This window comes from Oryza sativa, chromosome 9, assembly GCF_034140825.1.
Source record: "Oryza sativa Japonica Group chromosome 9, ASM3414082v1".
NCBI lineage: Eukaryota > Viridiplantae > Streptophyta > Magnoliopsida > Poales > Poaceae > Oryza > Oryza sativa.
In genome coordinates this window covers 10,575,491-10,592,559 of record NC_089043.1, presented here as the reverse complement: position 1 = coordinate 10,592,559, position 17,069 = coordinate 10,575,491, and the positions used below count along the sequence as shown (strand labels likewise).

The 17,069-nt window shown below is 38.2% G+C and overlaps 2 protein-coding genes across 2 annotated transcripts; both read left to right on the top strand.

Moving 5' to 3' along the window:
- Window positions 1-1,999: 1,999 nt before the first annotated feature.
- LOC4346622 (uncharacterized) lies at window positions 2,000-10,855 on the top strand. The gene is made up of 12 exons (XM_015757074.3): window positions 2,000-2,521; window positions 3,227-3,356; window positions 3,437-3,539; window positions 3,933-4,056; window positions 5,470-5,535; window positions 5,749-5,787; window positions 7,325-7,405; window positions 7,566-7,613; window positions 8,574-8,624; window positions 8,716-8,784; window positions 9,321-9,569; window positions 10,021-10,855. The coding sequence occupies exons 1-12, from the start codon at window positions 2,330-2,332 to the stop codon at window positions 10,273-10,275; spliced, it is 1,407 nt and encodes a 468-aa protein (XP_015612560.1). The 5' UTR covers window positions 2,000-2,329; the 3' UTR covers window positions 10,276-10,855.
- Window positions 10,856-13,206: 2,351 nt separating this feature from the next.
- LOC4346621 (grpE protein homolog 2, mitochondrial) lies at window positions 13,207-16,641 on the top strand. The gene is made up of 6 exons (XM_015757178.3): window positions 13,207-13,464; window positions 14,490-14,634; window positions 14,748-14,938; window positions 15,076-15,243; window positions 15,397-15,525; window positions 16,328-16,641. The coding sequence occupies exons 1-6, from the start codon at window positions 13,309-13,311 to the stop codon at window positions 16,445-16,447; spliced, it is 909 nt and encodes a 302-aa protein (XP_015612664.1). The 5' UTR covers window positions 13,207-13,308; the 3' UTR covers window positions 16,448-16,641.
- Window positions 16,642-17,069: the final 428 nt, after the last annotated feature.

The following is a 17,069-nucleotide window of genomic DNA, read 5'->3' as shown; positions in this document are numbered from 1 at the left end:
GTGGAGGAGCATTGCAGCAAATTTTTCTTAGGAACACTTGTCATTGTTTTTTTTAAAGGAAAACTTTTATCCTGTACTAACCAAATTACTGTCATGGTCCTTATGTTGTGCACTGTCGGTTACTTTGAGCTTGTAACGATGACAAAGGATGTGACCAGTACCTCTATATTTTAGTTCGTCGGAAGAAATAGTAATTGTAATGTCAAAAAACATCACATGTCTAATCTGAACAATCATTTCAGTAGCCTATTTTATTGCAAGCTTTTGTGATGATTTTTTAAAACATTTATTGCCAAGTTAGTACAGTGATATATCTATTGGGAAAAGTACTCCAGGTATCATGTCTAACATACTATTCTTCGCAGACATACTATTCTTTTGTCAGTTTTGTTATTGCAATAAACTGAATATCGGACTGTAAAATGATTCCGTTACAACGCACGGGCAACTAACTATATGTGAATTTTCTCGTAATATTGATCATGGCGCATGCATGAATGCTCCTATAGGTGAATTTTCTCTCAATATCATTAGAGCTGTACTACATTTTTATTTATTAATGGAAAAAGTCCAAATAACGCCCTAAATTTTGGATGGAAGTCCGTCTAGCACTCTGAACTTTGAAACCGGACATTCAACCCCCTAAACTTTACAATACCGTTTATATAACCTCCAAGGATGATTTGCATAGTAGTTTTTATCTAATTTGTATATAAGTTGGATGAGTTTGATCACATGTCATACACTTCGAACATATATATTAAAATTTTGACTTAAATATTTCTTTTTGCTCCTTATTAGCTATCACTTAAAAACAAGTATCAACATAATAATAGCATGATATCATTGTATAAGAATAAATTGATGATTTATAACTGATCATATTCAAATATGTTATATTAGTTATTCAAAATTGTTCATTTAAACTTCCAAAATATACAAAACCATCATCAAAAACTACCTTAGGGGGTAATATGGATGGTATGGCAAAGTTCAGGCGGGTTGGATGTCGATTTTAAAGTTCAGGTTGCTAGACGGATTTCCATAAATTTTAGGAGGGTATTTGGACTTTTTCCCTTACTTATTAATTGTTTCTCAGCTACTATGCCACTTAATTGGAATATTTAGCATATGCACACGTAGGTTATCTATTTATCGATATCAGGTAGCACATACTTTCTTTATTTTGTTTAGCACACATATTCTTCGACTTCAGCAACTATAAGAAATTATAAGCAGCTTATTATATACGGTCTTAAACGAGGCTATCTTAAGGTGGACTTGCAAAAGGAGAAGAGGCTGGTGCTACAACATAGTATTGCTTCCTACTCGCAGAGTCTCTCTGCTCTCTCTCTATCTCTTCATTTGTCTAGCGAATGCTTATTTATTTGCAGAAACTACTCAAGAACAACCATTTTTGTCGGCTCTCTCTTTGTTTTGTTTGTTTTATTTGTATGAAATTTAACGCATGAATCATAGCATATGGTAGTATTGCCTATTATTTTACTTGCTAGAAAGAATATCACATCTGGTGTTTTGTTCACCCTACCTAAATTATGGTTGCCATCCATATTTTGCACTGTCAGAACATGTTTTACATTTATGTGCGCAAATAGTCGATAGAGATATCACAATCTTATACGTACCGGGAAAAAAATGCTTCGACAATGGTGTATTTGAAAAAAAAAAGAATAGAATCATAATAGAATATAATTAGTGTTATTCCTGGCAACTGAAATCCTGATTTAGAGAACAATACTACTATGTACATAAATACTGTTATCGTCTTTTGGTTGAGGATAAATTACCAAATATTACCGTAGCGTTAGCACGGGCATACTACTAGTGAAAAAAAAAACCTTTATACACTTGCTTAGGTACGCATGCGTACGGACACCAATACGCCCATACGGATACGTACACGTACGGCCTCGACTCATCGAGCTCGAGCCGCCGGCCTGGCCACCCTTCGTCGCCCGCGAACCCCCCTTTCTCCGTCGTTCCCTCCCTTTCAACCTCCTTTCAAACCCTAGAAACTCGATTCCCCACCTCCAAAACCCTAACCCTAGCTCGCCGCGGAGAGCCTCCTCTCTCCTCCCCCTTCACGCCGCCCCCCCGCGGCTCCTGCGGCCGCCGGAACCCAAGCCCCCGCCTGACGGGGCCCTCGCGGACCTAGGGTTTGCCCGCGCGCGCTCCCCCCTCCTTGGGCCCCGACCCTGCGGGGCGGTAGCGGTCGGCGCGTGTGGGGGTGGAGAGAGAGGGAGAGGAGGTGGGGGAGGTGGAGATGAGATGAGGCGGCGGGGTGGCGGTGGTGGTGGTGGTGGTGGTGATGGCCATGAGTAGGCTCTCGTTTAGGCCGCGGCCGCTCGACATCCACAAGAAGCTCCCCATCCTCAAGTCGGCGCGGGAGTTCGAGGACGATGACCCCACGGCCGCGGCGGTCGCGGTCGCAAGGGCAGGGGTGCTGCTGCGGCAGTCCGCGCCGGAGCTCACTGCTGCTACTACTGCCACGGAGGGCGAGGTAATTTGATTCATAGTGCTGGATTACTGGATTGTGCCACGATTCTTTGAAATGTTGCCTGGGTGCATTTTGCTAGCTTTCTTAAGTTGCTGGGTTCTGTTCTACATCCTATTAGCAAGTTGAATTGAATTCAGCTCAATTATGTACATGAATGAATAGTCATTTGATTCATTTCACAATCTCAGGTTTGCAGTCATATGTGTTACGAATAAGAAAACGGCTATTTGGAGCAGTGAAATTAGCTCTTTTCATTTTCCTGTATTAGTACTCACTTTGCATTTCTTAGGTTTTGTACTTCGACCTGTATTTGGCTAGCAACATTTAACTGTGCAACTAGCCAATATAACCTTTTCTTGAACCTGCAATAATGATCCTATTAGATATGTGCGCTGTTTGGCTTTAATTGTGTCTCAGATAGCTTGCAACCCTACAACAACAATACACTTCATTCTATCAATATTTAAATTTATCTTTCTATATAAATGAAACAGTAGGGTTACTTTTGCCTTACTTTTTGAAAAGAAAATCAAAATTGTTGAAACTGCTAAGATTCTGAAAAAAACTATTTATGCCACACATTGTGTTGTTGCTGTACTCGTTTCTTTTAGTAGAGTAGTGGACAGAGCAACCACTATTTCAGAGGGCCATATATTTTTTTAGTTGGCATCATGCTATTCAAAAGGGTGATCTTACTTCTCTTTGCAGGGAAATCCAACACCCACTAAGAAGAACATTCAAGAGATACCAACGCCTCAGTTTGATGCTGTGGACACCTATGAAAGGGACTACACTCGAACCTTCGCACAACCAACCTGTTATATACGTGGAAGAGGAGGTTTCTTTCCTACTGCTCTGGTATTGTTTTTACAATATCTTGTTTATGGCCTCTGTTCTAAGATTTGTTACACTCCGCAGCCAGGGCTGAGATTGGTGAATTTGTCGAATATGATCTGGACAATGAAGATGAAGACTGGCTTGAAGACTTCAACAATGAGCGGAAGAATCTTAACCCTGAAAAGTAAGAAAGTTCTGGAGATCTAGATGACTTGGTTTACTAGTTATAGTTGAAATGTTCATTATAACTGAAGTATGCACCATTTGAAATCTAAAACTTAACATCAGGAGTTTCTAGTTGTACTTTTAATTAGAAACGTTTCTCCTTCCAAGACATAGGCTATAACATGTGAACTTAGAATTGCATGTAGTATTTCTGAGGAAACTTTGGTTGCAAGAGCTAAACTTACTGGTTATGTACGTCATATAACTGCTGACAATACAAAACAGGGGGGAATAATTTTAACTTTTAACGTTTTCTGTCTTGAATATGAAGAAATCTGTTGAGACACCACTATGTTATTCCCCCTGTGAAGCATGTATTTTTGCTACAGTTTGAAATGGTCCTACATTACAGGTTGGAAGTCCTCCTATTCAAGTTGGAAATTTTGGACCACAAAGCTCGAGAAAGAGCAGGAGCCATTACACCAACTTTCATAGGACCTGTACCAGTCCTCTTGCAGCTTGATGCTGCAATGGAGGTAAAGCCACATGCTAAATGGGAATCTTACATGTTACTGATAGGATGATGTTTAAGAGGAAGGGAGATTATAATATTGGCATTTGGATCTATGTGCATGCATTTTGCAATACAGGCATACTTGTATAAACATCAAGCGAAATGTATAGTTTGTTAATGTAGTAAAATCATACCTTATCTATTGACATCATGATCAACTGTGAGATAACGACTCATTGTTTTTAATCCATTTTACAACATGAACTCTTTCCAATAACTTAACCATCATGATGTGTCAATTGTATTGGGACATGTTACCTATGGTCTAGGGATCCCTTGAACTGGCTCTAGCACATGGTTTGCACACTTATCTTGAAGTGATATATGTTGTTCCACCTCAGACTTGACATCCCAGTAAACATTGTGTGGTTTTCAAATTTTAATTCTCCTAACTCCCGTCACATGTCATTGGCATATGCTTACGTGACAGCTGCATTTTCAGATATTACTAACATGGTTACACAACTTCTTTATGCAGTTCTTTACTTGCTATGTTATGAAGCCATATTGGTCTATTGATATGTTGTAGTATAGTGTCACTTTCTGTGGTTGTGCTTTTCTTTTGGATGCCTCACCCAAAGACTGTTGCTACTTTTATAATGCCGTGGTCAATGAAGAATCCACAGAAAGTCGATTTGGATTCACCACACTCACGTCATTTGTTCTGCATGATTATACATTCTTTGCAACTTCATGCACTTCCTTATAATGTTGTCAAGATGTTTTAAATTAATGTTCGTGGTTTATGTATTATATGATAGTAGAAGTCCTACAGGGCATAAAAACTTTTACCTTCTAGAATACAGGTAAATTAAAACATAACACACTAATTCAACATATTGTGATTATGAATGTCATTATCATCTTAATGGTGATGTTGGGGTAGATGTGTAACCATTATTTCCATGCCAAAGTCAGGTCAACCTAGGAAAGGATACATGAAAGATTAATGTCTAAGGTTGTAGAAATATCTTCTTCTATAGTTAATAACTATTGATTATTTATTATATAGGCTAATATTGATTCACATTTCATGCATTTCTTGTGCTGATATATGTGATTATGTTGTTATTCCATTAATATATTGATCAAAATAGGTTTTTGGTTTAGTGTGCCTTGCTAGTGTAGAGATCATATAACTTTACTAGATTGTAAGGATTGCAAGACAATGATGTAGATAAGATTTTTCAGCGGAAACAAATATAATGGAAATCTTTTCTGGTGTTGAATTTGTAGTTCACTTGATTCTGGATCTAGTATTTTCAAGATTTCTGGGAAGAAATCCATTTTCCCACTATTTCTATTTGGTTACTGCAGACTTGTAATTTTGTTAATTTCTTTCTCAATGTTTGCTTAGAATTGCTTCTCTGTGCAGGCATTGCAGTACTTATCTGTTCGGTATGGAGTTTTCCAAGCTGTATATAGTTATTGGAAAGACAAGGTATTCTCTAAAATGAGAATGCAACAACAAATTTCTTGTGGTGGCGATATGCTTACATTTTCAGTTTTTGTAACAAGTCACATTGTTGTTTCCTCACATGGTCTCAGCCTTTTTTTTCGTAGTGTATATTTATTTAGCGTATTAGATATTTAGTTTTAATTGTGTTTACATAATTCCTTTTGCTTGCTGATTCATTTTTCATTCTTTTATCAGAGGGAACGATGGCAAAAGCCTATTCTGCGGCGTTTGCAGGTTAGTACAATTTCTTCGGTGTGTCTTTTTTAGTAATTTGCCATTTTCCTGTTAAAATACCAAAACTGATTGTTGATTAATGGTTTTATGGTGTGTGAATTGTGAATGCTATTTCTATAGTGCTATAAATGAAATATGCATCACAGATGTGAAGTGCGACATTTTTTTAAGTATAGTCTAACAATAGAATTTTTGTAAATATTGTGAATTAATGTAGTACCTGCTATGGTTACTTCAGTTAATAAATTGTATGCATGGTTGTTATGAGGTCTAGTGTATACACAAGGAGTAAATACTTGATGAAAGCCAACCGCATATTCTGAGGTCTAACATATACACAAGATTGGTTAATTTTATATTACAGTAATATCCTGCCAATTGTTGAAATCAAAGTATGATATGTTTGTTTGCATGTCAAGAAACAAGAACTAACCACCCAGGCCTTGTTTGGATGATTGGTTGAGAGGGGTGGGATTGGGATAGGGAAAGTGAAGGATGAGGATGAAATGAGGTAGGCAGAATGAGTTGCTAGGATTAAAAGTTATCCTTTAGTGGGTGGGAATTTTTTTCCCAATCCCATTGTCCAAATGGGACCGCACAATTGTATCTGAGAAGCTAACCAACAAACATAGTAAACTAAAACCTGTTAGTTCGTTTAATGAAATAACATCTAATAACCCTGCAGTATCAATGCAGATATTGGGCTATATTTTTGCCTTTTGGATGCTTTGTCCTGAAATGTTCGTATCGGTAGTTTGGTTAAGTTCATTATCCTGGCTTCAAAATAATTCGTGTTCTTTTCTAATTAAGATACAGATTTTTCCTCGATTTCCGTTAGCACGCTTTCCAAACTGCTAAACAATGTGTTTCGTGCAAAAACTTTCTATATAGAAGTTGCTTAAAATATCAAATAAACCCAATTTTCAAGTTTGTAATAATTAAAAATCCAGATAATCATGCACTAATGGATTTCTCATTTTGCATGCCCTAACTTCATCTTCATCTTCATCAACTTCAAACATATGTGTGTGACCTTTTCTAAAGCTGTTTGGGCAAATTCAGCTAAGCCCATTGGCTTATAAATCAAATAAGCAAAAATCCAGTGACTTTAACTATGTTGAGCAAAGACAAAATATAACCGGAGTAACTCACTTTGGTTCTGTAGTGTTGCTTCGAAGCCAAAAATTAGTGCAAGCCAAAGATATCACATGGGATAACACTAAACTACAACATTTGTTGAAGCAGTCTGATTAAAATGTATATGCTAATTCACTCAGTTGGTGCATAAAAACATCCATACAGTTGTACCAAACTACAACATTTGTTGAAGCAGTCTGATTAAAACGAAGGATGCACCAAACTGACAATGAATAGTTGGGTTTGTAAGCCATCAGCCATAGAATATAAGTTTTTGTCAGGTTGGTTTTGTCCAAGTTATGCTCAAGTCTGGAGGACTGGAGGAACTGTTACTCTGTTATTTCATGATTCTTGTTTCTCGGTTGCATTACTGTTGACTATTGCTTTTGTTTTCGTGAAGCCGCCTCCACCAGTGAATGATACAAACCCTTATAATGTATTCAGACCAAGAGAGAAGGCACATCGACTTCATACAAGAAGGGTGAGTAACTTGAAATCAGATATCATTTTTATTTAACATAGTATGCAATCATGTGACCTTCTGGGAGCATTAGTTGCTAGGCAAGCTTTGTGGAGGGATAATATCTATCTCTGATCAGGTCTCTATTTTGTATATGCATAATGTTTTCTTCCTTTTCCAGATGCAAAGGCGAGAAAATAATATTCAATCATTCGAAAAACTTCGCATGGTAAGCAACAATTTGTTTTTTTTCTTTATAGAACCTTTTATGGCTGTTTTTTATCCCTTTACATCCTACTGGATATAATAACTACATAATATTTTGATTATAGGATAAATTAGCTGTTTATAAAATCTGAATTGAAATCTTTGAAGATATTTTGTTCATTATTCTGCTTGATGAGGTTCTCAGTGTACCAGTGTATGATAAACACTAATCCTACTATATTATTGTGGAGGAGGTCTATGCAATGTACTCAGTTTTTACACCTTACTAGAAGCATTATAAACCAATTTGTCTGCTTACACTGTTGAAGCTCTTAATTTGTTAAATCATGTCTCAAGATTACCAAGATTTGATATGGAGAAATCTGTTTTTCAATATTTTTCATGTTTCATCTGCACGTTAATTAGTAAAACTCTAGTCCTTTATTCTTTTTTGTGCACTCTTGATTTGCTATTGTTTGTTGACAAAGAGGAACTTAGCTGTGTAGTTGCTCTAGAGAAATGAACACAAGAAGGTCTTTCTGTAAATAATTTTAACTTTAATGCAAACTCTTCTCTGCAAGTTGTCTTGTTTGGGGAGAACTTCTGTTATCTTGGTTGAAATGATTGGTTTGTTCTGCTTAATTTAATATCCATGTTATTGAATGGAATAATTGCCATTTGCCACTTTTCTTTGTTTCAAATTCCAACAGTTTCCTCTCAAAAAGAGAAAAAGTCCCAACAGTTTCTTTATTTTTAGCTTTAAGGGCTTTTTGCTTCATTCTGTTTCTATTTTATACATAGCTCTCAACTTGAGTGCTGTGCTAGTTTTGTGTGTATAACTTAAATTCTGAAACATCATTTCCTTGTCTTATCCTGTGAATGATAATCGGTTAGCTGTGGCTTTTGAATTCTTACATTTTAAGTACTATATGCTTTTTCATTATTCTAGTTCTCACAATGCTACCTTGAAAATTTCTATTAGGTACGGCGCAACTTGGACCAGGCAAAGGCACTTATGGATGCTTTGGTTAAGGTTAGTTCATGAATGAACTGGCCTTACGGTGGTTCATCAGCATTAACATGCCAAATTATACTTCTGCAACTAAATAATACATTCTTCGCAGAGGGAAGAGACAAAACGGGAGGCCATGGAATGCGAGGTCAACCTTCGACGCATTCAGATGAAATATAAGGTATAAACCATCATACATTACAGTCTAAAACTTTTCTCTTTATAAATAATTTATGTGCTTGTATTTGGGGTGAACGGCCTAAACAGTTCCTGAATTCTGTCCGTAATCTTGCTTTGGTTCTTTATCTTCAAAAGAACATTTGCAGTCTGTGTACCTAGCTATCCATGTGTCCATGTGGAGCTGGCATGGTTTCTTGTAAACCTTAAACTTATAAGGAACAGTACACACATAAGAAAATGGTAGCGGCATAGCTTCAACCACTCCCATAATTGATATTGGGGAATGGTTTTATACTTTGTTCACCCAAGACCACTTGCAGTTGATACTATAATTCTATAGTATAAATTTAGCACATCATAGAACAGAAAATGTCGAAGAAAATTCAATAAATATCTCTGCCTGATTATTGTCCGCTGTAGCTCATTACAGTATTTAACTTTGATTGATGTTATAGTCTTGCTATTTTTGTTCTTTGGTCATACCTGGATACTTTTTATTGTTTGACTAATTTACTGTCATCCTCTTTCCTTGTTCAGCATGAAGCCCAGCTTGTTGATGAAGGGACTGCACTGTCAGGCTTCCAGCAAGTTTCTAGTAGATTTGGATCGAGTGAAGATGATTACGCAGATTCAGATGACACGACAACTGAACAACCATATATCCGGCCACCTGTTTTCCGTCCTCGATTCGCTGATCATAAGCTATCCGTAATCCCTACATTGCGTATAAAGCGTGAGCGCGAACTAAAAAGGAGGCCACAGCAGAATGGCTGGGTGTTTAAAAGGGTATGTGATCACCTTTTCTCACTGCCTCACTCTCTTTCATGTAAGACAGTTGGGTTACAGAACTGATGGCAGTTTGGCAATGAAGTACTGTATTTTTAAGCTCCACAGATTGGAGCATTAAGTGCTTTTTTTTTGTGGGAAGTGCTATTTGAATATTACTTGATTTACTTCTAAGAAAATGCAGATGATAAATTGAAAATAGAGGTAATCATCTAAATTGAAACAGGCCAGCTAGTGGCTTGGCTTCCTTGGAGCCAGAAATTTTAGAAGGGGCCATTTTAGAAAGTTCAGATTTGTTACAATGTCAGATAATGGCGTGAATGCGCCGTTTTCTTATAGCTCATCTCTAAGGTTATCAACCCTTAATAGAATCCTGTCATGTACGTTGTATAGGAAATTCGTTTGTTATAGTTATTTTTGTCAACTAATTACCACTTTACTGAAAATGCAGGATCCTGAGGAGCCAGTATTGTTATTCACAAGACCATTGGATCCTGAGAAGTTGCTAGCAGCAGGTATAAAGCCACCACCAGATCCTCCCATTGAGAATGGTGCAACCATGCCACCATTTAGGTGCCGGGGTAGGATTGGGCGAGGTGGTCGCATCATCTTTGATCGATGGAACCCTCTTCTCCAAACACCAATTGGGCAGGAAACCTCCTATTATGTACCGTACAGCCGTAGGCCTCCCTCACCTGAAAGTTGAAGCAATTAGCCATCTGCACGTCCTACTTATGTGACCTATACAGCTAGTGAGAAGTGAAGCACTCGAGCAATTGATCCTGCTAAGGCGCCAAATTGGTCGATGGAATACTTTTTTGGCCGCCCGGGTTGTGAGCTGTACAGCAGGCTCAGACCCCCTCAGTGAATACTGGGTGTGGCCAGGCTATATCTGCTAACGTTTCTCTTCCGATCTGGGCTTAATCATCTTTTCACAGCTGTTGTAAAATTATTAATATGTAGGTGAAAGAGTAGAGCATTTTTTTGTCTAGGCTTGTAGGGTCAGTATCTAACACCGTGCTCTCTCATTGATTATTCATTTGGAGAAGGGGGAATCCTTCTCATTGATAAATCAACCTTTCTGTATAATGTTTCAACACTTGGTGCATTTGTGTTCAATCAATGTGCACGTATGTATATACTGTAATCCAATGACATGTGATATCAGATGTGACTAGGTTAGGTAGTGGTAGGGCACTAGGTGCGTGGAAATGGGATATGTGAAACAATGTTGCATGATGTTTTGTTGAAATGTTGTATTAGTTTATGTTGTTGTAACCTCAACAGTCCTTTTATTTCTTCAATGAGTAGAATTTTTTTGTGAAATTTGGCCACACTTCCAGTGGAGATTTCCCTTGCAAGGTGCAGATAGCAGTTTGAGTAACTATTTGTAGCTGAAATAATACCATCAATGATTCATGTGGTGGAACCTTGAGGTCATTTGAGACTGATATAGAGGCTGTTCAGATTGTAGCCAAAATAAACCTTACCAAATTTTGGTAAATTGACAATATTGTCAAGTTGGCAGGATTCCTTATGCATTTACTAAAGTTTGATAAAAAAAACTTTATTTAGCAATTTTACCAAAAAATGGTATGGTTTAAAATGTTATTAATCTGAACAACCCCATAGTTTACAATTCAGATGATTCAGTTCTTCAATTGCAGTTGCTTCAGCGTAGAAATACTTTAAATGTGTTGCTCCTGTCAACAACCTGAGCTGATAATCAGAATCCTTTTATTCTTCACTGGGCTATGTGTGTGACGCTTCAGGAAATATTCCTCGGCATAGACACAGATCTGATAAGCAAAATAGGTTAAGAGGTTATACATTTCATAAGGCTATGCATTGCATTCTGTTGCTAGTTTAAAAGGCAGGCAGTGAATACATGTTCAGATACATACTTGACCAGTAGATTTTGTGCTGATAAACTGTGCAACTCTAGGCCAGTCCTGACCAAATCTGCAGAGCCCCAGAAACATGATTGAATAAACGTTTTTTTCACCAATACTAAAGTACTTCCATAGAATGCGATGCAATCTGAATATACAAATTTGCAGTGATCTGCTAGTCAGAAAGCTGAAATCTGGAGATTAATAGGACAATCCAGGTGATCTACATTGGGTGTGTCTAGTTCAGCTATCTGCTAGTCACAAACCTCAAGTTTTCTGAATATTAGCAAAGATTTGTGCGAACATTTGTTTTTCATACCTTCCAATTGCGATCCTGAAATTGACACGCTCTCTGATGCTCCAGCCTTCTTGAGGAGGCCGTGCAGCGGCGGTGTACAATGGTGGCATCCTGCGTTTTTGCTGGCTATTCTTCTTGCTCCGCAATGGCGGTAAACGGCGTTTCCCCATTGTTTCCCTTTATCCTCTCATTCAGACCAATCTCGCATTTTGAGTGCCTAAAACATCAAAGCAAATATATAATGCCTTGTGCTGAAAAAACAAGGGATGTATGAGGAGTATCGTACAAATGGTAAGATGAAGAAGAAAAAAGAAGTTCAGTAAAAGTTGGCTGATCTTTTGCATGCTGGTTATGTACTAAGTAAAAACACACTAGTGCTTGTGGAATATTTTTTTCCAGTTTAATTCGTATTGCCTTGTTAGTACATATGTCTGATAAATAAGGTACTGTTTTCATCCTCCTAGTATGTACTGTCAGTTCAGTCATGTTTAGGGGATGGTATGGAAGGGGAAAACAGTGTGATAATTGCAAACGCCTCTCTCTTCTTCGAGTCTTTTTTTTTTTGTCATACTTGGCTCCATTCTCTTCTTAATATAATGATGGATAGCTCTCCAGCGTGTTCGGAAAAAAAAAAACAACTACGAACACCTCATTTCAGGAATTTGGGTCCCCCTCCCTCAAATAGGATACTATTTCGCCCAAAATTTTCAAAAAACTATTTTAAATTTGGTAAAATGTTTTTCACGTTTTTAATTATTCCGGACATTCTAAACCACGTTTAAAATTTTTTGACAGTTTTTTTTGTGATTTCCTTAATATAGAATAGAACCCTGCTCATATAGTTTATGACCAGTCAATTTCGTGCCTGTTTTTTTTTTTTTTGTTAATTTCATGCTAGGTAGCATAAAGACTCTGACATACTTTTTTTTTATCACCATAGGTCTGTATTAGCTCATCAAATCAAAGGCTAATCCACCCCTTGTCACAAGAACATTCTGTAGCAAAACAACCGGAGCACCTAGATTCGTTTTACAAGTTGCAGTTCTTTACCGGCATCGCTTACTTTGTTAATGTAAATTAATGATCTCACTGTTCATACTATTACCTTATTACTCTGATTAATACTCGCAATAATAATAAAACAACACTATACAAATACGAACACATCTAAAAAAGCTTTTGGAGAACCGCACAATAATCTTCCGGCTAGCTCCACAAAATGATGGGCTAGACAAATTATATCACTCCCTACTATTCGCATTTTCTTAATAAAGCTTCTTGCGCGATAAGTTGATGGCATGAACCACCCTGTGCAAAGACGCAAATACCCCTGGACCTATTGGCTACACACACCGCATCCGTGTCCAAATGTCCATGGGCATAACAGTCATTTTCCCCTCCTCCTCCACGAACATCGTCTTCTTCCCCTCTCGCAAGCTAAAGCTGTGCCGTTCTCTTCCAGAAGCTTCCGCCGCCGCCGCCAACCGAGCCGCTCCGATCCTCCCCCCCTCGACTCGGCCGCGGGCGTACGTAGAGGGGGACCGACCAGATGGTGGCGGCGTCGCGCCTCCTCGCGCGGGCGTCGAGGCAATGCGTCGCCGCGGTGGCGGCGTCGGCCGCGAGGCGGCGGCGGTGCCCGGCGGCGGCGCTGTCGCTGCCCGTGGTGACCGCGGCGAAGGCGGCGGCTGCGGAGCCGTGGCTCGGGGTGAGAATCCTTCTATGCTTCCTCTCGTGGTGCTTGTTGTGAAGTTTTAATGTGCTCTTCTTCGCCACCTCTGCGCACGCCGAGATGTCACAAGGGGGATTGGGAGGGTTTTAGGATGTGCCGTTTCAGGTGGCTTGCGCTGTGGAAAATTTGTCTATAGATGTTTTTGTGGAGGGTTTTAGAGTTCTATTCGTATTATTTTATAATGGTGATGGAGAAATTTGAAGAGAATCCGCCCTTAAGTCGCAGGGGTGGCAGATTATTATGTTCAGTAAACTAGTAATTGTCAGAAATTATAGTTTAATGGAGATCAAGTATTTGTTTGTATGAATAGTTTGCTTCTGTAACATGATCGATAATACATCGTAGGAATGACTACGCCATACTCAATTTTATTTCATAAGTGTATCTTTGTTGCAATGCTGCACCAGCTCTGATACAAGCAGGAGTGGGAAGTTGGACGATACCTCATTTTTTTTAGTAATTACGATTATTATTCAAGAAGAAGACTTGAGTGTATTTTATATACTATGAATGGTTGGTACACCATTGTATCATAGCCATTCAGTTAACATACACTTCCACTATGCAACACTGAGTCCACTAAATATTTTGGGGATTCAACCTGAACTTACTACTCATGCTTGCATATATGTAAACACAAATACCGGCGCATCTTTGAGGACTCCTCATCACTAACTTCAGCAGTCATTGCCATGATAAAAGAATAAATAGTTAGTTGGAAGCAGGTGGATAGCCATCAGCAACTGGATCAACTTGTTCTGGATGTATCACTTTCTTGAATCACACCTGCACCTTTGTATTTTTATGCTCTTGTAGCAAAGAATTAGCAGAGCTCATGCTTTTTATTTTTAAAAATAAAGTTACTTTCTCATCGTTTATTTTGTGAGGTTCCCTGCCCCCAACCCACACACAATATAACTTGAACGGTGTCAGTTATAACTGGAAGACATTGTCATATCCTTTATATTCTTAATTTGGTTACGTACTTTTTTGACAAGCAGGTCCCATATATGTTGAATCAGCCCTTGAGATACTCAACCACCATTTTTCAACGTTTTGGATTTTCATCCACTTCCCCGGAACTAAGTGATAAGGAGGAAAACCAACGCAAGGACCAGGAGAATTCCACAAATGTGTCAAATGAAGGTAGTTCATGTTCAATTGAGAAAACATGACAAGATAGGTTCACAGAACTCCATGTCCCATGGCATAAGCCTATAAGAAGTGAGGTTCTAAATGAACTGCATTTCCTGATTCAGGCACTGAAGACGTTGATTTGTCAAAGGAGGATCTGGTGCAGCTAGTTCTTGAGAAGGATGGATTGTTGAAGTCAAAAGATGAAGAAATCAATGATATGAAGGACAAGGTTTTGCGAAGTTATGCAGAAATGGAAAATGTCATAGCTAGGACAAAGCGTGAATCTGAGAACTCAAAAAAGTATGCTGTGCAGGTCTGTTGTCTTTACCTATGCACCTCCATCTTGAAATTTCAAATCACGTAGATGCTGTTATATACTTTATATGTACATTCAGTTGCATTTAAACTGTTAATTCTTGCTTATATAGTCTATGGCAATTATATATGCAGAATTTCTCCAAGAGCCTGTTAGATGTCGCTGACAATTTGACTAGAGCATCATCTGTTGTTAAGGAAAGCTTCTCAAAAATAGATACATCTAAAGATTCTACTGGAGCTGTTCCACTACTAAAAACACTGTTGGAGGGTGTGGACATGACAGATAAACAACTTGGTGAGGTAATCTGTTGCGGATATTATAATTTATGCTTTGATTTTGAAACTTGTGTACAATGCCTTTTAGTAGCATTTCTCTCAACCAATATTCCCACTAATGTATGATGAAACTGACAGTGTACCCTGTATTCAATCTATGCCTTCAAAATTGAACAGGTTTTTAAGAAGTTTGGAGTTGAAAAGTTTGATCCTTTGAATGAGAAATTTGATCCTAGTAGACATTGTGCAATCTTTCAAATTCCTGACCCCTCGAAACCTTCAGGAACTGTAGCTTCTGTTGTAAAGGTATGGAATCGTGCATTTTCTGATATCCATGTTTCTGCATATTGTGGGGAACCTAAGCATCTTGTGGTTAAGCGTTAATCATGATCTATGATTGTATTCTTCTGTTGGATTGGTTGAAATCCTCTTATTTTGAATTTTTTTGGGGTAATTTGTCAATGCTCTTTAGAAGCACCACCATTATAGTTGTGTGACCATTTGTGTAAAGTTCGAACAATTTGCTTGAAGGGCGTTTCTGAACATTAAATGCATGATATTGTTCCGTCACCTGATGTGCACTTATTATGTCACCTAGTGTATCTGAACAATTTGGCACTGTTTTCTTGAATTGTGCTGGATACGTACCTATTCGAATACCCAACCATTTCTTTGGAAGCTAGTGCAGTAATCTTGATGAACTATTTTAGGAACTCCTGTCATAACTTCGACAGAATAGTAGTCACTGGTGGTTAGTTACATGTTATGGTATGGATGTTAACTTCCCTACTGTTTTGATCTCATCTGTATCTCTGCTCACCTTAGAATGTGATGGTTTATGATCTTGTTTTATTTACTCTCTTAGAGTTTCTTATATTTTTAATGCTGGCATATACCTGTTGAAGTAAGGTGTTTGGTTCTGCGTGTCAATCATTTCACTGTTTCAGCCTGAAGTCCCATCTTTAATATGATTCCGTGACATGCCCTGGAATCAGACGTATGAAAATATAGCCTGTCTATTGCAAGTAGATTGTTGTCTGTCTCCTCAGATAAAGGCATATTTATCTTCTTGCTGCCAGTATTCATGACGAAAAAAATGTGATTTCAGGTGGGCTACATGCTACATGACCGTGTTCTGCGCCCTGCAGAAGTCGGTGTTACAGAGGGAGGCCCCACGACCACGGAGGAGGCAGCAGAAAATTCTGAGCAGAAATCGAGTGAGGTTTAAGTTTGCTGCTGTTACTTCACTTAACGAGATAGTTGGAACGATGTCCCATTTTGGTCCTGGAGATGAGGATGAGCCATGTAAGATAAGAGGAGCGTTATTTTTTGTTCTAACCAGCACAAGCTATTGCACTGTAAGCAATGACAATTGTGTTTTTGCAAGTGATGCTGCAGCAAAGTGTTTTTTTTTAACTTGTATATGCAAGTGCGTATTTGTATTTCGACGTCATGTCAGCTACAGCAGAGCATGCTTGCTTAAACGGAACATTTATTACAACCTACTCCCTCCCTCTAATAAAAAAACTTCTTACTACGAACTTATGTCTATGTCCAGATTCATAATCAGAAGTTGATTTTTTTTTTATGAGACGGAGGGAGTATTGTGATAATTATAAGTTTTCACATGAGATTCATGTTCTCCAAACATGCTCTGGCCAAGCAAACCATCTTTCAGAACATAACTAGATGCACAACTCTATTATACAAAAAAATGGAAAAAATGCAGCTCATAAAAAGGAAACATGGAAAAGCCAAATGCAATCACCAAAGGCAAACCATTACTAATACTAGCAGGCTAGCAAGATAACACTTGTGCAAAGGCTGCTATTTGCACCAGGTTACAAACC